General features: G+C 37.7%; 1 protein-coding gene across 4 annotated transcripts in view; it reads left to right on the forward strand.

The window, feature by feature from the left end:
* Positions 1-21,682, forward strand: part of MYO1B (myosin IB) — a 113,419-nt gene that overhangs the window by 67,007 nt on the left and 24,730 nt on the right. For all 4 annotated transcript variants that reach the window (XM_062002197.1, XM_062002198.1, XM_062002200.1 and 1 more), the window contains exons 9-16: positions 988-1,091; positions 1,953-2,100; positions 2,716-2,834; positions 3,623-3,709; positions 4,031-4,096; positions 17,266-17,370; positions 18,808-18,870; positions 19,630-19,830. In XM_062002197.1, coding sequence (XP_061858181.1) covers positions 988-1,091; positions 1,953-2,100; positions 2,716-2,834; positions 3,623-3,709; positions 4,031-4,096; positions 17,266-17,370; positions 18,808-18,870; positions 19,630-19,830 — 893 coding nt within the window. The remainder of the gene's footprint in view (positions 1-987; positions 1,092-1,952; positions 2,101-2,715; positions 2,835-3,622; positions 3,710-4,030; positions 4,097-17,265; positions 17,371-18,807; positions 18,871-19,629; positions 19,831-21,682) is intronic.

The raw sequence follows: 21,682 nt of genomic DNA on the forward strand, positions 1-21,682 counted from the left end.
GGCAGAGAGAAATCTAATAAAATTCAACAGGGGCAAGTGCAGAGTCTTGCATGTGGGAAAGAATAACCCCATGTACCAGTACAGGTTGGGAAATGAACTCTTAGTAGTGTAGGGGAAAGGGACCTGGGAGTCCTGGTGGACAGCAGGAGCCAGCAATGTGGCCTCGTGGCCAAGAAGACCAATGGTATTCTGGGGTGTATAGAAGGGCTGTGGGCAGTAGGTCAAGAGAGGCTCTCCTCCCCCTCTACTCTGCCCTTGTGAGACCACATCTGAAATATTATGTCCCGTTCTGGGCCCCTCAGTTTAAGAAGGACAGGGAGCTAGAGGAGAGAGTTCAGCGTAGGGACACAAAGATGATGGAATGGAGCATCTCCCTTATGATAAAAGGCTGAGGGAACTGGGGCTCTTTAGCTTGGAGAAGAGGAGGCTGAGGGGTGACATTTAGAAATACATAAAGGCCAGTTGTCAGGAGGATGGAGCCAGGCTGTTCTGAATTACGTCCAGTGATAGTACAAGGGGTAATGGGTGCAAGCTGGAACATAAGAGGTTCTAAAGAAATGCAAGGAAGAATTTCCTCACTTTGAGAGTGACGGACCAGTGGAGCAGGCTGCCCAGATGGGTTGTTGATTCTCCTTCTCTGGAAGCATTCAAAACACAGGTGGACAAGTTTCTGTGTGACCTACTATAGGTGGCTATGCTCTGGCAGGAGGGTTGGACTAGATGATCTTTTGAAGTCCCTTCCAGCCCTTGAGATTCTGTTATTCTGTGATTTGGTATTATCCAGATATCTGAGTCAGAATTGGCTTTGCAATATATTATTAACAAAGAAGCAAGCCTATTCTTATTCAAAAGGCTTGTAATTAAAAGATCCTTTAAGAAAACTTAATCCTACTAATAACAGCAGTTCTTGACAGTACTGGGTCTGAGATAAAAGAGCTACTAACAAGAATGCTGTTACACTTACGATATTTTTATTTGATTTATTAGGCAAACTTAAACTGGAGAGAGACTTCAGCAGATACAACTACCTGGGCCTTGATTCTGCCAAAGTGAATGGAGTGGATGATGCTGCAAACTTCCGAACAGTTAGAGTAAGAAGTAGCAGGAATTGGGTGTAAACTCCAAAGGGCTCAACAATAATGCAGAGTTCTTTTGCTCTTGGTCTGGCCCTTCACTTTTGCTCTGGGCAGGGCTGGTCTGGGAGAAACATATTTTCTGAGCAATAGCACTCTTCATGCAAGGGTATAACATGTTTGCATGAGGAAGCTTAGCTACAACTAGAAAATACAAAGAACCAAATTTCTGGAGTATTCTAATGGGAATGCAAAAAAAACCAAAACAAAAAAAGAAACAAAAGGACAGAAAAGGGAAAAAATAGCGTAGACCCCTTAATCAGGTCATGGAAATGGTTATATTTTGTAGTTGCTTATGATGGGCGTGACTGAGCTTCATGAACCAAGGGATGCTGAAAGATGGATGATTCTCAAGGTCATTTACCTTGACATTTTCGCCTGATGGTCCTCGGGGACAAGAAGATTGCGGGACCATGTTACCCAGCTTATGCAAATTCAGATCCTAAAAGTTAATGGCTTTTAGAGCGACAGAGTGGGCTGAGAAGATAGTAGTAACTGGTCATTTGACTGTGAAAAATTGGGTTGGGTTGTAAGCTAAATTAAGTGACTAAAAAGAAGTACTGCATTTTGGAAACAGATAAACTTAATGAATCCTAGAAGTGGACTGGAGTGACATGACACCTCAATTACCAGATCTTCTTTAACTTCTCTTTTATATTAAAAAACTTACTTAGCGAAGTATAACAATCATATCGTGTTCTTTTTGTAGCATAAAACATTTCTAATTTATACTAATACAGATAAATGATGAATTTTGCAAGCATCATCCATTTAAATGTAGATTCTTTTATCTTATAATTTTATCTGTCCCCTTTCCAGAATGCGATGCAGATTGTTGGTTTTATGGATCATGAAACACAGTCTGTTTTTGAAGTGGTTGCAGCCGTTCTGAAGTTGGGAAATATTGAATTTAAGCCTGAATCTCGTGTAAATGGCCTAGATGAAAGTAAAATCAAAGATAAAAATGGTAAGATGAGATTAGTGATGGGAGATAACTCACTAATTTATCCAAAGTTGTTATTAATTTTGTAGTTTCTGTAACATACAGGCAAATATAGGCTGAATTCTGGGCAATTACAATTGCTCTGTTTGAAATTCCCTTTTTTTTTTCCTCACTTCATTAACACTTTATTCTGAAATCTTAAATGATGCTATGCATTTCTGTAACTGCTTGTTTATTCTGCAATGGGGGCTTTTTGTTTTTATGTAGTAGAATATCTCTGCCTGTAACATCAGGTGCATTTGGTCACATTTTTGCAGTTGATACATTTTGAAAGTTTGTTTATTTTCATTTGAAAATTCTTCATCAGGAAAAGTAGTTTATAATAACTGGAAGAAAATATTCTTCACAAAAATAACCTCATAGAAAGTGCTTTCAAAAGCACTAACTTTGTTTCCTTATGCTCTGCATATTTTTAAAGAGTCTGCTTAAAGAGGGAGAGAGTGTGGATGAGGGACACTTCTGTTGAAGAAAACATGTTTTGGGAAAATACTGAACTGCTTAAAAGCTAACGGTTTGGTGAAAGAAAAAGCAATGGTACAGAAAGATTCATAACATTTACACTCTTCTTTTTCATGCTAGAACTGAAGGAAATCTGCGAGTTGACAGGTATAGACCAATCTGTACTGGAAAGAGCTTTCAGCTTCCGGACAGTTGAAGCCAAGCAAGAGAAAGTTTCAACAACACTAAATGTTGCTCAGGTAAAAAGATGTCCTGATTTTAAAGGAAAGGGTCATTTTAAATGGCAGTTTATGCTACATAACTGAACTGTAACTACCCAAATAAGAACTACAATTTATAGACTATATAGAATCAAACATATCACTGGCATAAGTGTGTTTTTTCTTCAGCAGTTTCTAAGTGTTCAAATATACTCGATGTTTTGGTTTTATGTGTGAATTACCTCAAAAAAGTGAAAGATGAGAGAATGTTGCAGAGAATGAAAAAAATAAAACAGTTATGCACAAAACACATGTTGAAAAGATTGTGGCTGACTGTTTTCATTTAGAGCAACTGGTGTAGTTTCAAGTGCATTGAATGCCCCAGGCTGCTGAAAAACTTTTGCTACCAGTGTGAATTATCTCTCTGTAATGCTGCAAAGCCAGTGTGATTGCCACCTGTGTCTCATTAGCTAGCAGGAATGTTGTTTCCCTGACCACAGCTGCACAAGTCCATTTGCTCAAGATTAGAATGGGAGATGTGAGTGTTTAGAGGATATCCAGATGAGCAAGAGGGGAGTCAAAGTGCCTGATTGTGGCTACTGTTCCAGCCAGCCCACAGCCAGGAAGGCAGAGGGGTGCACCATCAAGCTGCCGACCCTGCCAAAGTGTCCTGGCACCCCTCGGCTGACTCTGGTCCCTGCTTAGGCAGAGGCATTTCTGCCTGAGCCATTCTTACTTGTTCATAGCACCTTTAATGTCCATGAATAACATAAAGAGATTTGGATTAGCCCAGCATTTATAGCATTTTTCTTCTTTCTTTTGTTTAGGCTTATTACGCCCGTGATGCTCTGGCTAAGAATTTATACAGTCGTCTGTTTTCTTGGCTTGTTACCAGAATCAATGAGAGCATTAAGGTATTGTTGTTTTGTGCCTGGAAAACAATAAATGGAAATCTTTTTGATTAAAGTGTACAGTATAATGATATTTGCCAATTAATTTTTTTCTGGTTGTACATTGTTACATATAGTATAGGTGAATAACTATATCACAGCCAAACAAATTGCTGTCTGCTCTGTTTTAAGGCTCATGGAAATATTAATTTGAAGTATATTTTGGAAAACTGTACTTAACATTCTAGTTCACAAAATTTGACAGCTACTCATGAGATACATTAGGTTTCTAGATTCCTGGGTATGAAATGTATAGATGACTGAATCAATGTTTAATTTTTTAAGGCACAAACAAAAGTGAGAAAGAAGGTAATGGGGGTTCTGGACATCTATGGCTTTGAAATTTTTGAGGTAAGACCTTTGTAATGGTAAATATTTAATGTGAGACTTGTTACTAAAGCTTCATTATTCATCAGGATATATGTAGTTTGAAGCAATTTTGTCATTCTTGACCGAAAAAGAAAAACCACAAAAAAACCCATTAGAAAAGTAAGCCAAAGAGAGATGTCTTAACATGTCTGGTAATTGAAACAAAAAGCTATGAAAGCCAAACTTATGGTTTTAAACCATAGATAAATAAATATTTATAACAGATAAACTAAATATATTTTGTTGTGATATACATTCTGAGCATAAGAGAAACTCCGGCAGTGTCATTTCTGCCCTGGGGCATTTTGTGTATGTCTTTGAACAAGCTTTGTATTCTTTAAAAAACTCATGAGAAAGTATACATTTGTCTTCCTGTCAAAATCAAACAAGGAATTCCATTTAAATCTCAGTTCACTTAAATAAATATTCTATACCGATTCCTAGCTAACGATCTGTGGCTCACTGCTGTTTTTTTATGACGGTATTTTTAGAATAGTGGTATTTCAAACAATCATCAAGGAGTTTTTAATTGGGTTAGAGAACACCAAGGAGAGGGAGTTTTCATAAATCTTATTCTGACCACTTATTTTAAGAGATTTATAGATCTTGGTTAGAATCTGTATAGTGTTTAAACTAGAAACTCATCTGGGGAGAAAAATCAGTAGAAAATACATAATCCTTACCCACTTCCCTACATCCCTCTTGAAAATCCAGGTAGTGTGTTTAAACTGTGTAGAAGATGGGAATAATTCAGAAAAGAGTAATTACATATTGGAGGATGGTGTAAGTTTTATTTCAGAAGCATAATGGCAAAGCATGTGCAAATTGAAATACCTCTATGATGAACAGAAACAAAGGTGATACTTGCTTTGATGGTTTACTCAGCTAGGTTGTTTTGTTTGCATTAAATATAAGAGTGTGTTTATGAAAATACATTGCAAATGGTCAGGTGGCTGAATGGAGATGTCCATGCCAGATCTCTTTGGAGCTGGTCTTTGGTGTACCTTTAGAAAACTGAGCACTGGGATGGTACTACTGACATCTTTGTCAGGACACTGTTTTCACTAGCTCTTTCTTTTTTGTTTGTTTAAGGTTAAACATGTAGAGTGGGGAGGGGGAAGATAAAATCTTGTAGTAGCACACAAACCAACCAAGTAATTGTGTTTATGGGATGATGTTTGTGGGTTGTTTCCTCGTGTAACTTTCTTCTTTTGTTCAGAATCTTAGAAGGTCATAAATAAGTAGCTGAATACTGGAGATTTAAATTTGGAGAAGAAAATTGGAAAACCAAGACTCTTTTAACTTACTTTTCATACCGAATTACAAAGTAGCTTTCCCAGTTCATACAAATTCAAAAGGTTTAAAATGAGGACTTCCTTGTTCTCTCCTTTAAATGCCAAGTATTAGTTCTACTGAAAAAGGTGGGACTTGAGGATCAAATTCATCAGTATGTTCATACAAGACAGGACTCTTCCTCTCCTGAATTTAGACCTGTGGTAAGAGCACTAGCCAAGCAGCTTAGTTCAGCATCAAAGAAGTAATGACATTATTTCTGAACATTCAAAATGGGAGTCAGGTAGTACACCAGAAACATAGATGGATGTATTACACTGTATTTTAATTTAAAGGTATTTAAAAAATAAATTCTGTTGGTTTAGGTTTCTAGATGTAACCACTCCAGTTACTGGTGTTGGGACTGCAAGTCAAAGGGTAAAAAACCAACACATTAGAAAATCTTGGATCAGTTGTATTTCCAGTACCACTCTTGTAGGCATCCCTGTGTTTCCAGACAGATTAAATTTATAATCAGAAACTGCTGATTTATTCTCAAATGAATTCAAAAGCAATGATACTCTTCATAGGCAAAACAAAACTGATTTTCTGTACAGCTGTAGTTGCAACAAAAGGTGATGTTGTGTCATAATCCTTAAATTGAGTAAAATAATTGTGTAGTAACAGTGTATAGGCAAAGTGTAACTGGTCTTGTGGTTGCTTAAATGAATGTCATATAATAAGGGTGATGAAGAGGATGTCTGCCAAAGATTTGTAAATCGAGGTTTGTAATAAATGATCAAATCTCACATTAAAGATTTTGAAAAAATGCTTACAGAGAACAATTACTTTTGAGAATGTAGATAACCACTTCACAGAAAATTATGATTATATTAAAACAATCAATAAATGAATGAAATTTTAACACTGTACAGTATCAGAACTCAAGGAAAATTCAATAATGTCTTAAGAAAGTATAGTGGAATTTGGAGTGATTTTCCATGTTGTGCATTTGTAAACACTATGGCTAAATATTCAAAATATTAGCTGAGGCATACCTAATTGCAGTAACTATATATATCTAATTATAAATTACTTAAAACCTCTGACTAAAAGTGTAGTTCCCTTTTGAACCTAATCCTTAAGTCAGACTGATATCCTTGTCTGTTCTTGAAAGTCACAACCAACATCATAGAATCATAGAATGGTATCTCCACAAAGAATGCTTTTTGGCAAAAATGTGTTTGAAAGACTTTTTTACAGAATCTTAAGGGTTGGAAGGGACCTCGAAAGATCATCTAGTTTAGCCCCCTGCCAGAGCAGGACCACCTAGAGTAGGTCACACAGAAACTCATCCAGGTGGCCTTTTAATGCCTCCATAGAAGGAGACTCAACAACCCATCTGGGCAGCCTGTTCTAGTACTGTCACCCTCACAGTGAAGAAATTTTTCCTTCTGTTTCTTTGGAACCTCTTACGTTCCAGCTTGTACCCATTGCACCTTGTCCTATCATTGGACATCATTAAGAAGAGCCTGGCTCCATCCTCCTGAAAAGTGCCCTTTACATATTTGTAAACATTAATGAGGTCACCCTTCAGTCTCCTCCAACTGAAGAGTCCCAGCTCCCTCAGCCTTTCATCATAAGGGAGATGCTACACTCCATCACCTTTGTGTCCCTGCGCTGAACCCGCTCCAGCAGCTCCCTGTCCTTAAACTGAGGGGCCCAGAACTGCACACAATATTGCAGCTGTGGTCTCACAAGGGCGGAGTAGAGGGGGAGGAGAGCCTCTCTTGACCTACTACCCACAGCCCTTCTATACACGCCAGGATGCCATTGACCTTCTTGGCCATGAGGCCACATTGCTGGCTCATGGTCATCCTACTGTCCACCAAGACCTCCAGGTCCATTTCCCCTACACTACTCTCTGCGAGTTCATTCCCCAAGCTATACTGGTACATGGGGTCATTCTTTCCCAGATACAAGACTCTACACCTGCTTTGTCGGTAAACTTTGAAGCTATTTGATATGTTGAGGGTATAAAGGCCAGCTTTAACCATGTTTCTACTCTGGGAGCAAGTGGGTTTATCCTTGGTGCCTATTCTTTGACCTAAAGTGTTCTTGTACCTTGGAGACAGAACGTATCAAAAATCAGATGATGTAGGAAGAAGTTTTATATGCATGCTAAATATTTGCAAATGAAGCTTAATACCATTGAAATTAGTAGCAAGATAACATTTTTATTGAGTGCTGATTTTTTTTTTCCCCCTACCTTTTTTCCACCCACTTACCCATCAGGACCACTGAAAGAATAAACTAGTGTTGTTATGATTTGTCTGTTTTGTTCTAAGATTATAACTGAAAAGTTATTGGAATACATTGTAGAATAATTTGCTTTCCCTGCAAAAACATTCCAGTTTTTAGGGTTTTGGCTTGTTTTATAATAGTCAGAGCATACAATATTTTTCGGCCTTGCTCCTGTTTAGGATGATTCCTTAGATCATTCTACAATTCTTCCTGTAAGAAAAGTAAAGAAATACAGATTTACCATTCCAAAAGATCCTACACTTCACCTTCTGATGATTATGTCAATCTTGTTCTATTATATGCAAATTTAAGCTTACAGAAATGAGATACTTTTTTCCTGTGTTTATTTTGAAATATCATTTACTGTTTAATCTCTACAATTTTCTGTAATTTAAGATCAAGTAAATTTACAAAGTAACTGGATTCTTCTTGAAATTTAATAAAGGAAATATACTGGAGTATTAATAATGCTGGTGTGTACTCAAACATAAATCTCATTTTTCAAACAAACCCAAAAGCTATCCAAGAAAGCAGATTTAAGGACTTAGGTGTCCAAAAATTCAGATTAGGGAATTTAAATCTATTGATAATCCTCAGCCTCTGTGGATTTGACAGATGTCAAGAGCAAGCTTGGCTAAACAATTCCCAAAATAGGTTCTGTAAAGCTATGTTTATTTTTGAATCCTACCATGCCCTTTGTGGTAAGCTGTAAGCTGTGACTGAATGTTTTGAAAGCAAAATACCGAAATTTTGGGTGTCTGTTTGAAGTATCTTTGGGCAAGGATTTAGAGACTAGGATTATTGTGAAAATGCAGGCTACAGGACCGGCTTCGTTGTGTAGTGCTAGTGGAGCTCGAGCAATGGGCTGAAGCCTGACATTAATTGCTCCAAGTATATGTTTATCCACATTTTTGAGCAGCTACTTGAGTAGCCAGTCTGCAGTCTAGACTATGATTTGAGGTGGGGTAGAGATCGTGAGTGGTGACACTGAGAATTTGAGAACTAGTTCAATTACAGACTTTGTGGGGTAGGATTAAGGCTGGTCCCATTTTATTCTATGTTTGATTCTTATTATTAAGCACAAGAAATTTCAGCATCACTGCAAAATGGTGGGATTTATGTAAAAGAAATTAATCTGTAGAAGGCAGGTTTCAAGAGAGATGAGCAGAAGACTCATTCTGTTCAGTTTGGACATTTCATTTTCTGTCATATACATTTCTTGTGCAGGTGAGGATATGTGAAAATTAATGTCATGGAGCAAGTGTGACTATTTCATCGTACTTAACCTTCAGAGATAAAAATATCTGTCTGTGTTAGTTGGCTTAAAGGCTGTATTTTGAACCCTCAGGCACCACTATGTAGCTGGTCCATATGATTAAGCTAATGATTTGGAGTGCAGTTTTATGAAAGTTAAAGCTGCCAAACAAGGCTTATTTTTGAAATTTGCCAGGACCTGAGAAGACAGTTTCAGAGTGTGAATGCTTTCTGCACAGTCCCTTGGTGGAGCAGTTTGTTCCATGTATTTTAGCCTGACAGGGCTGCACATCCCCTGCAGGGATGCACTGAGGATAGAGCTACAGAAATGAAGGCTGCAGAAAAAGAGCAGCTATTTCTGTTTGGTCCTTGGACATCTGCTGAGGGTGTAACTGAGTTGATGTGAATGCCTCATCTTTGGGAACAGTATCTGACAAGAATATGCAAAGATCGCAGAATCCTAATGGTTGGAAAAGACCTTTAAGATCAACCAATAGCCTCACACTGCCAAGCCCATCACTAAACTAAACCGTATCCCTCAGCACCTCATCTATGCCTATAGATCACCATCTATAGGGATGGTGACTCAACCGTCTCCCTGGGCAGCCCATTCCAATGCTTAACAACCTTCTTGGTGAAAAAGTTCTTCAAATGTCAAGTCTAAACCTCCCCTGCTGCATCCTGAACCCATTTCCTTGTGTCCTATCATTCATTACATTCTGCGTAAAACCCAGCAGAAAATAAAAATACCACCAACAAAAGAGCCAAACAAGCTTCCCAGTAGTAAAACCGGGTCCATTTATCACAATCTGTGATGTACTTTGATAGTATTTCTATTTATTTTCAGCAATTAGCTTGTTTCTTGTGTGTAGAAGTCCCTTGTGATGATGGAAAGAACTTTGATCGTACTATATATACTATGTAAATGTAAATGTCATCTGGACATTGATAAAATGCCAATATCTTTAGAAATATGAAGAATGCAGTTTCATTATATTGACATGTTCATAGTTATGGTAATTACCTATTTTTAGAAGGAAGTAACCAAATAAAGAAGGAGTAAACATTGAAAATACCTTTCTGAAATTTTTAAGGCATGAAAAAGTTGGAAAGGTATTTCCACTTCTACTATAAGCCTATATGACAGCTTGTTCCATTTGCTGAATAGTTACTTTGCATTTTTCAATCCTGTTTGTTACATGAAGGAACTTACAGTTGCAGAGCATGCTGAGCTCTGAGAGATTGCTGCTAGCACAGAGACTTCCCCTGCCTTCTCCCAAAGGATGATTTTACTGGAGAAGAGTGTAGTTATTCACTAGAAAGATGACTTTATAGAGGAGAAAAAAAAAACCATTCAGAGAAAAGCAGCTTATGAGAATCTTCATTTACCTTTATAGTTTTGGGTTTTTTTCTTCTTCTTTTTTTTTTCCCCATTCTTTTAGGCTGTGTCTTAACTTGGGTTCTAACTCAGTCATGGCTATCTGTTGTTTCAGTAGTTTCCTTAATCTCCAGACCGTAATTTCCAGACACCTTTTCTAGGAACTCTGCCTTGCAACGGATACGCTTTTTGAATTTTCTCAACCCTTTCTGAGGCCTATCAACATGTCATATAGGAGCACGTGGCACTGGCCTCTCTTCAGTCTGATAGCACAGGACAAAGCCCAGTCTCAGTCAACTGTGAAAGAGAACAACTAGACTTTTATTCTATAATTGATCAACCAGATCTGCTGACAAATATTACAAAAATGGAGAGCTTTACAGAAAGGGATGTTTGATTGGAATCCTAGGTGCTATGAGATTTTAAAACACAGTGAAAGCAATAATTTCCTTAAGTGCTGGAATGCTTAGAAGCAGAGGTGCATCCCAGGATTAATGACCATTTAATTAATCACATTATAATTGGGTGTTTGGCAGGGCTTATATTGCAAAACCCAGGTATATGAAGTACCTCCCATTGGAAGACTGTTTTCAACAGAGGAAATGCTGAAGCAAATAAATGTTCTGCTTCAGACTGTGAGAATAATGTTTAGCCCGACAGCAGCTCTCTGTCTGAGTACCTGGATTTCTCTGTGAATCACCACATACACATTGTGTGCATTGGTTTCACTGTATTTTCTTGCTTGTTTAACTCCAAGTTTGGTTTAGACCTGTGTGTCTGGACACCACAGCTAGGAGCAAGATGGGTTTCAGAGTACCTGGTTTTCTACCAGTGCCCGTAACATCAATAAGAACTGAAGCCTACACAAGTACAAAAAAGTGGATAATCCCTGAAGCTTTGGCATATGTCTCTTGCTTCCATTAGACAGACTGAAACACAGTTTGATCACATATATGTGGAATATTTATAGTTAAATAATATGCTTCTCTGGTTCTTTGATGTAGATACTTACACAAAGGCACAGAGCTTATGCTTGTTTACGTGAGATAATTTTTAATTAAGTTGGATTACTGAAATATTTCTATATGTAAATAGAAAAGTAAAGAATAAATATTGATAACATATCTTCATTAAATAAAAATGGTGTCTTTTTTCATTTTCTTTAAATATAGTTTCCCCATTTTGGTTATTTTCATTTTGTAGCATTTGTGTTTCTTAGTTTCATCTGAAACTCATGTGCCTCTGTGGTCATACATAAAAATCCCTATCCTCAGACACTGCAGTAGGATATAAATTTAATTTACTGGTTGGTTTCACCATTCATTTCACTATTCATCTCAGTTAAGTCAGTATGTTAGTCTTTTATCATCATTATTTTTGCCATCTGGTTTTTTCCCAAGTAGCCTCAGTAGCAGTTTAGGGGCCTGATGGAACTACCTGGGATCAGCTGCCTATGTTAGGAGGAGGTCAGAGACTTCTGATGCAGAGATCTATGTTGATATTGAAAAATGTTACTTTTTGGGACTATATATCTTAGAGCAAAAGGACTAGTCTTTGTGTATCTCCCCCCTCTCCTCCCAATTTATGTAAAAGTTAATGGCATTAGTTCCTGTTGGTTTCAACAGACAGTGTCATGATTTGAAGTGTTTAGGCTTTGTTTTAAATTATACTTTAAATACTTCTCACATTTTTAGTTGTATATGTTCATATAAGGTATTTGAAAAGGTATAGCTGAACACCTTTTTGACAGGTTGGTGGCAGACTGAACAACATGTAGATCTTTGATTTAACTCTCAACAAGAACTGGTGTGATGGAAGATTAAGAAAGAAAAGGAAATACTGAGAAATGCATTGTATAGGTGTCATACTGATGACATAGCTGAGTCTGTAGATTTGGGCCAACATATGCTTGATATGGGGAAAACTCAAGTGGAGAGGACACAAGAAACTGGATCACTGAAACTAGAACTTGATTATGCAGGTGGGAGATGAGTATTTATTCCTACCTACTGGTTTGGAAAAGTACCTAGTTTTCAATTTTAAGGAGGTATCTTAATTGCCCCAGTATCTCTGGAATCTGAGTACTCAAAAGTGAATTTGAATTCTCTATGGGGAGAAGTTGGAAGGTAGCCAATTTTCAGAGAAAAATGTTCTTGTTTACATATTTTGTGTTCATAAATCTAATGCAAGAACTGACACTCAGCATCAGCATATAGAGGCATTTCTGCCTGAGACCAGTAACAGACTTTAAGCAGGTTTTTTTACATGGGTTTTTTTTGTTTGTTTGTTAATTGTTATTTTACTGGTATAACAATGTATAAGGTGAGGAATATCCTCATATGTTTTTTTCAGATGATTCCATGATACACATGACTAGAATCTTTCCAAGAAGTTTGGTAAAATGTTAAAAAACAAAAAATATTTCCTTAGATTTTCAAGCACCTTTATGTGATTTGCGTAATAGCAGTGGTTTGAAACTAGAACTTTTTATCTTTTTGTTGTTGACTAACAAACTGAGCAAGTACAACATCATGATCTGCTTGTGTGTATAGGTACTATATTTAGCATGAGGCTGAATTTTTTGGAGTTCAAAAACTGCTATTCATGAAATGCTACCCTAATGCCCAGTAGTTTGAAGGCTGATAAAAAATAAAGCTGTATGACCAAGATACTGTTATTTATGAAGTGAAAAACATGGTAAAGTTGGCTTTGTTTTTTGTCAGTGAATTTTTCTACTTGTCTAAATGTATTTTTGAATCTGATAAGATTGAGAGGATAAGCTGAGGGTTGTTGGTTGATCTGTATCTATAAATTTGACATGACTTTAAGCCTATCTCAGGTGACTTTCTATTTCTCAGCATGTTTAACTTAATTTGAGAGACTGAGTAGGGTTTTTTTCCCCCCCAAGGGTTATATTTTGTATTCCACAATGATTTCAAAGGAATAGTTTGTAATGCTGCTATAAAAGTGCAGAGATTGAAGTGATTCTCTAAACGTTAAAGTATCAAAATTACAGCCTGGAAGAGAAGCTGACACTTTGAGAAATGCTGTTCTAATTTTTTTTTTTCAGAAAATTTCTTAAGGATATTTGAATTTACTTACTCTTTGGGTCTCACCGTGCTACTTCTGTTTTGGTCTAAGCCCTTTCTGTTGCATCATATGAACTGTCTGCGTAAGAGGCAAGAAGAGTCTTACAGCTGGGTCCTTCCAGCCTGTTTCTCCTGACTAGATTTAGTGACTTGCTATCAGTGATACTAACCATTCTCTATTGCTTTCTATAAAAGTGTCACAAGTCCTTTAGGTCCCTTCTAGTTCTGCATGTTAATTTCTAGGAGCCTTCATTAAAACAGAGGAGAAGAATTAATTAGTGAGCATTTATCTATGCTTTGTGAAGCCATTGTGTAGTTAAAAATCATAGATACAGAATAAGAGAGTATAAATTCACAATCTCTGTTGCCTTGCTCAGATTTGGCCAGAGATAAACTCTCTTAATTGTTTTTTCTACAGTATTTTTTAATACTTGTAAAAGAAAATGCCTCTTTCTGAAGCATATTTTGTTTACCAAATGTCTTTGGGTCTGTTTAGAGTGAAGTATTTTGGCGAATTCAGTAATTCCAAACATTTTTCATCATTTGCTGTAATTGTTAGCCTTTTGCTCTGTATCATACATAAGAACAAAATTGCTGCTGCTTTTCAATTACTTTTTTCCTGGAACTGCAGTTTTCAGTGGCTTGGCAACGTCAGACAGAATTTCATGGCTTCAAGACAGTGATTTGTGAAGAAGTCTGTGGATTTAGGTCTGGCTTTCTTTGGCAAACTTGAGAGTTGGGCAGAGAGGAACCTCATGAGGTTCAACAAGGACAAGTGCAGAGTCCTGCACCTGGGAAGGAACAACCCCATGCACCAGTACAGGCTGGGGATTGACCTACTGGAGAGCAGCTCTGCAGAGACAGACCTGGGAGTCCTGATTGACAATAAACTAAACATGAGCCAGCAATGTGTCCTCATGGCCAAGAAGGCCAATGGCATCCTGGGATGCATCAAGAAGAGTGTGGCCAGCAGGTCGAGGGAGGTTCTGTTCCCCCTCTACTCTGCCCTGGTGAGGCCTCATCTGGAGTCCTGTGTCCAGTTCTGGGCTCCTCAGCTCAAGAAGGACAGAGAAATTCTGGAGAGAGTCCAGTGCAGGACCACCAAGATGATCAGGGGACTGGAGCATCTTTCATGTGAGAAAAGGCTGCGGGAACTGGGGCTGTTTAGACTAGAAAAGAAGACTGAGGGAGAATCTTATTAATATTTACAAATATCTAGAGGGTGGGTGTCAGGAGGTTGGGACATCCCTTTTTTCTATAGTAGCCAGCAACAGGACAAGGGGTAATGAGATGAAGCTGGAACACAAAAAGTTCCATTTAAATATAAGAAAAAACTATTTCACTGTGAGGGTGAGGGAGCCCTGGCACAGGCTGCCCAGAGGGGTTGTGGAGTCTCCTTCCTTGGAGGTCTTCAAACCTGCCTGGACATGTTCCTGTGCGACTTGATCTAGGTGAACCTGCTTCTACATGGGGGTTGGACTAGATGATCTCTAAAGGTCCCTTCCAACCCTACTATTCTATGATTTTATGAAACCATAAATATCACAGTTGCGTAGCAAATCAGTAAATCATCTAGCAATTACTGTAATAGATTGTTAATGACCTTTTAGTTATATGGATTAGCAGTTTAGATTCTATTCCATTTTAAAGATCAAGACTGTATAATAAAATCTTGCTGTCCTTGTAATAAGAGTAACATTGTCTTTTGGAGAAACAATCTGCATTGGGTGGCATGTGCCTGGCCGGAGGGTGCAGTGTGTTTTACTCTTCCTCTTTGTCATGGTGATATGTCAGTTGGGATCCTTTTACTTCCAACTCAGTTTATCTGAAGCACTGCCTTACCTGCATGTGTCAAATTTTTACTCATTCTTCCTTCAGTACTCTCTCTTTTCTTCTCCATTGTCTTATCCCTTTACTGAGATTTGTCTGTTGAAGATTATATATATGGTTTTTTGAGGCAAAAGATACATGATGATTTAGAGACATGCCAGTGCAAGACTTCTGTTTTGTATTGTGCTCTTATGTGCCTCAATACACTCATCTACCTACAAAGAAGTAATACATAACACTAATGTAGTACTTCACATTTTCAGTGACATACAAGTAAGAGTAATAAAGAGACTTATCTACTTGATATGCTAAATAAATGCTAATAGATATATTTTGTTGTTATGGAAGTAGTATAAGTATTGACTGCAGTTTATGTAATTTTTTTTTTGCAACAGAATGCAGTAAGTATGACTTGTTTGCAGTGCTGGTTTTGATGCATGACAAATTTTAACTTCCTCATCAAGAGCTATGCAAGTTTTGCAGTCTCTGATTGATAATTGCAATTGGTGTGAGGGGCAGAGTTTGGTGTGGCTGAGAAAGTTTGGTGATCAGCTATGATTTTGTTTTACCTCAAACTAAAATGATAAAAGCAATCTGTGCTACCTCAGTATTTTCTAATCTGCTTGTGTGTTCTTAATCTCATTTAGCAACCAGATCCTTAACTTAAGTATTTAATTGATGCAATTGCCATTTCTTATAAAAATTCTGTCACCATAATTTGATCTTCACAGGTATTGAATAACAGACTTATAGTATTCTGCATATTTTCAGTCTTCCTAACTAACCAAAGTGTTCTGGATGACTAGTAACTAAGAAGAAAGAAAAAGAAAAAAAGATCCCACAGTTCCAAGCCAAGAGAAGACCAGCAGCAGATACCCAAAATTACTCCTGATGGCAGTTATTTCTGCAAATAGATGCATGGAATTCTTAAAATATTCATGACTCTTTAAAGCAGTGGGAAAAAAAAAAACAAACAATGAAGCTGATTTTCCCTTTTTCTTTGAAATGGGCATTTTAAACTGGTTCACAGAACAGGCACCTGGCCTGCAAACTGCGCTTATTTAAGATAATGGAGATGAATTGGTGAACCACAACTTGCGTGTTGCAGTCCTGGCCCTGGTGAAGTTAGTAGTAAAACTTCAGTCAACTGGAGTGTGTGAGGGCTTCAGATGTGGTATTTAGGAACTTGCTGAAACCATTGTTCCTGATGCAGACGCAGCCCTGTGGAAGTGTGCTGCTGTAAGGTCACAGCCTTTCTCCTGAAGAGCCCTCCTGCCCTGCAACAGCTATGAGGGAGTTGGCTGCTGTAGCTACAGTCACTGAGCAGCCTTTCTACTGCCCACCCCTCCTGGGACCTGCTCTCGTCTCCAGTCCTTTCTGAAAAGTCACATGCATGCTTGCTTCCTAACCTACTTTTATAGGAATTAGCCTTTTAGATGATTCTTCCTTGATAAAGTTCTTTTAATTCCCATCTTTCAGGGGGCAATTACATGAGAAATTTGTTGGCAGGGAGGAGGTGAGTTGACCTCTAGGGCCAATAATCTCTTAACCTAGGCTCAGCTGCAATGGGAGCAGCAGCTTCGGCCTCAATCTGTGGCTAAATAGGATACTTTCTTAGCTACTGAGTGGAAAAGTGCTGATGCTACTGTCATAACTGTATTTATCAGAACCTGAAGGAGACTACCCTTGATAAATGGGAACTGATTAGTGCAGACAAAACTTTTGTTACTTGTTCCCTGACACCACAGGCTACCTTGTGACTTGTCCCAAGGAATCACTACAGAGGCATCATGAATATAACCTACAGTGGTTTTGTCCCTCTGAGTAGGGAAAGCCTCAGGAAAGGATTTGGTCGAAAATTGCCTAAATAGTCTTAATAAAATACTACTCCAATCATTACTATGCAAAGCTGGAAGGAGTAATTAATAAAGCAGCTTGTTGACTTGCAACTGCTGCAGTAACCTACTCCAGCTGAGTGGCAGGATATTTACACAACAGCAAACACAAACATGTTTTTTTGACAGGACAACAGCTTTGAGCAATTCATTATCAACTACTGTAATGAGAAGTTGCAGCAGATCTTCATTGAACTTACTCTGAAAGAAGAACAGGAGGAATACATCCGAGAGGTAAGACTTGAACGGATCTTTACTAATTCTCTCCTCTTCCCATTGTTCCTGTAATGATACATGGATATGCATTCTGGAACCTCTTTTTGGGGAACAGAGTCACTTTTTGATCACAGGCCTGGCATGATAACTGTAATAAGCACAAAAAAGAAAAAAAAGTTGGGTTTGGTTTTGTTTCACATTATGAGTTCTCCAGGTAAAAACCAGACCAAACTCACATGGAAGTGGCAACAATGACTGGCGGTTCTGAGCAAGGACAAATTGTTGGAAGACTAATACCACTTTCTGGTATTACTGCCGTTACCCTACAGCCTGTGTTTTGGTTTACACAGTAGTGTCTGGGATACACCCCAACAGCACTCACAGCTCATCCTATTTCAAAAAGGACTTGGGTGGGTAAAACAATAGCATGCAAGATGAAAGAAACTACAAATAGATTTGTAGTTCTAGTTTTTTTTCAGTTAAGTATTGAAAGGAGCTGTGTGAGCTTTATGAGTAAATTTAGGTTGTGCTTTGGAGCCCAGACTCTGTTTTTTGTTCTGAGTGAACATCGAGTTAAAATTTTAATAGGTTTTAGCAGTACTCCCCGTGATACACAGAGCTCAGACAAAATACCAACTCGCAGCTGTGGAAAGTGGCATACACTGTCTATACTCAAATTAGGTTATACCATGTTGGTGTACAAACATTTGTTATAAATTAGATAAAGTTCCAGCCTTATAATCCTGAGGATAATATGAAGTTTAGGCATGTCTTTTTTCTTATTGCATTCAGTGGCAAAACCCTTGAAACATCATTACTGCAGTTCTGTTCTTGAATGATACTTCATATGCTCTGAATAAACTGTAAGAAGTACTATAGAATGCAAATTGAGAACGAAATTGATATTTTCTTTTTCCAGTCCTTTGCCCTACCAGTGTTACATCCTGATATTTGAAAAAAAAAGGATATTAGGAATATCCGAACAACAGACAGACTCTGGATTTTTTTAGATGATGTAATCTAAATATAGTCCTCTTTCTTCCTCCTGTTAAAAAAAGCCAAACCAACAACTAAGAGCTTAGAAATGTTGATCTCGGATGCTTGCAGTGAAATGTGCTTATTTCCTTACAACCAGTGGGAGCATGGGCAAAGCTGTGCTGGGGCGGGTGGGGGGAGGCTGGCAGGGGGCCAGGGGAGTGCATGGGAAGCTGACACGGGTGGGGGAAAGGAATGGAGAGCGGGTTTGGCAGCTGCTCAAGGACATTCATTTTGCAAAGAGAATGTTAGTAGTAGATGATTGCTTTTCTTTCTTAATAAATTAAGTATTGGTAAGCATAAAGGATTAGATTTGAAAGTAGTGTCTTAGTTAACTGGAATATAATTTAAGTTGCCTAGGAGAAGAGCGCCCTTGATTTTTTTTTTCTTGTTTGTACATTTATTTCTTTTTCTTTACAGGGGATTGAATGGACCCATATTGAGTATTTCAACAATGCTATAATTTGTGACCTGATAGAAAATGTGAGTTATATTCAAGAATCACTCTGAATATTTTTTTAGTGCGTGGATTGAATTTAACCATAAAGTTAGTACACAATCTCACACACTTTGATTTTACAAAACAAGCTGCTTGTTGTGTTAGTCATCATGTATCGTAGACGTTTCTTTAAAAAAAAAAAGTTATAAGACTATGTTACTTTATTAGAAATGTTCATCAGCACCTAGACAAAACCTGAGTCCAAACAATAATTAGATGTTAACATTTGGTGCTCTTTTCAATAGCAGATACCACATGCCACATTGTAAATAAAATTTTTTATATAGAAATGAGAAAGCTGAATGACTTGTTAATGAGTGCTTTAGGTACAGAAAGTACTTGTATCTAATAAGAGGACTTCCTATGCACTTAACCCAGCATCAGAGATAAAATTCCTTAACAACTAGGGAAAAAACAGTTTTTAATCATTAACATAAAGCGTTTGTTGGATTTACCCATAAACTGGCTACTTTCAGTTGAGTTGGAATTTCTACAGGCAGAGTAAATGTCACAAAATTCCAACATGAAGTTCAAGATTCGGATCTCAGCAGCAGTCTTTCAAAAATGCGGATACTGAAAATCTGTTGGAAATGGGGTTGAGGAAAAGAAACAAACTTTGAGATGGCTTGAAGAACTTTTTTTCTGGGTAGAAAAAGTCAAACAGGAGAGAGCAATCTCCTTTTTATGCCTTGATGAAAATGTCATGGAAACTTAACACTAAAGCTCTTGTCTTGAAACTTCAGAACCAAACTGGAATCCTGGCCATGCTAGATGAAGAATGCCTGAGACCGGGAACTGTTACCGATGACACCTTTTTAGAAAAACTGAACCAAGTCTGTGCTACTCACCAGCATTTTGAGAGCAGGATGAGCAAGTGCTCCCGGTTCCTCAATGACACTTCCTTGCCTCACAGCTGCTTCAGGATTCAACATTATGCTGGCAAGGTATCTGATGAAGCCAGGAGCGTGTGATGTGTGGAGAGTGTTGCACCTGTGTGAAGCTTAGCTTTGGTACGATAGGGAGGCTCTGTATCCATTAAATGTTGGGGAGAACTGTGTGAGTCAATAGTTGATCAAAATATACAGACCTATCTTAATATTTTCTTTTTTTAAGCCTAAAATTTGTGATTTGGGCTGGAAGGTTTTCAAAGATCCCACTACTGTAGCTGAAATCAAGGGCAATTCTCCTTTCATCAAAGGAGGAAGGTGTCTCAAGTGCTTTGGTGTGATGAACTGCTTGTCTTGCTAGATCTCTGGAAGGAAAGTGTTGTTTAGAATTACAAAAATTCACACACATTTGAAGGCTAGAATTTTTGGAAAACATATTCTTTGTCACTGAATTAGCCAAGGTCCTTAGTCATGTTGATGAGAAAATGAAGTTTATGTACTTTTGAAGGAAATGAGTTTATTTTGACAGTCTATGTGTTTAAACAGATGGAGGACAATGCTTTATAGAGGGCTTGTAAATGTATTTGCTTTTTACAGCATAAGCAGAATAAATGAACACAGGTCTTATAGTTTCTGATGTGGAATTCAGTGTGACTTTTTATTAATGAAACTAAAAATACTAGGATTTGTAAAAAGACTATTTTTTAAAAAATATAAAAGTAAATGTAGAGGTTGCAAGTATACCTCTTGTTTGAATTTACTGAACTGTCGATTTCACAGAGTGAATATTTGGGAAGCATTTTGTTTTCCTAGGACTGTTTAATGCTTCCCTAGTTGTTAAAGTTTTCCCAGTCTTACAATTTTTAATAGCTCAATAGTTTTCTCATTTAAAATAGCACTGGAAATATCAGCCTTTGAGTCAGCCATTCATGAACTTTGTGATGTATTTGCCAACAAGATTTTGTAATTGCATATAATGTGTCCAAGATTAATACTTAGGTATTTCTTTGGCTATCAAAATTCAAAGCAAATTGAAAATACTCCAGTACTATGAGAAGGATTGCAAGCAGATTGTGTCTTAGCAGGCAGTGGGGGTCTTTGATCATTATTAGCATTCACTTACCCAGCAGAGCAGTCCGCAAATTCCTCCTATTTTGGGAGGGATGTTGTTTTTCCATCCTCAGAACATTTTAATTTAGTCACTGGACAACAAAAGCTTGACTGTCCTTTTATGAAGTATAAACAAGTTCATCTGAACAGGTTTTTTTTCACTAGTAGCATTTACCACACCTGTCAGAAACAGATATGTGTACTCCAAATAAAAATGCTGCCTGAATTCCCAGTCATTTGCTGCTGGGTAAAATATGGTTGTACTTTATTGAATATTCTGTGTACATAGTACATATCTGCACAAGACCAAGAAGAAGCCTTACCAGCCAGATGATTTGTCACAATCATTCCAACTACAGTTAAAAAATTTAAAAAGCCAGTAGCAATCTGAGATCTACATGAAGTTTCTCTGGATGCCTCCTTGGTCTCCAGCTGCAGGTCAAAACTGCATTCACGCTTGTTGTTGTTGGACTCTTGGTAAAAGTCCTTTAAAATAACAATCTCTTGAGGACTGTACAGATAGCAACTTGCTGTTGCCGGATCATAAGGTGATAATTCATATCTTATTTTAGTTAGCAGATAATGTAAGCATTAGTACTTTGGAAGGAAAGGATACTTTTGCTGTTGTGATTCAAAAGAGAGGGAGAAAACCTTTTGTCTGCCAAAACTGGACTATTGGCAAGAGGTGGTATATCAGTTATCACAGAAGAAGAGATTTTTTTTCCATTTCAGAAAGCAAAATTGATATGCGCAAGGAACTGTTAGCAGTGTGAGAAAATGCATCTTTTTCAGGTAGTGT

The sequence above is a fragment of the Colius striatus genome, chromosome 9 (assembly GCF_028858725.1).
Source record: "Colius striatus isolate bColStr4 chromosome 9, bColStr4.1.hap1, whole genome shotgun sequence".
NCBI lineage: Eukaryota > Metazoa > Chordata > Aves > Coliiformes > Coliidae > Colius > Colius striatus.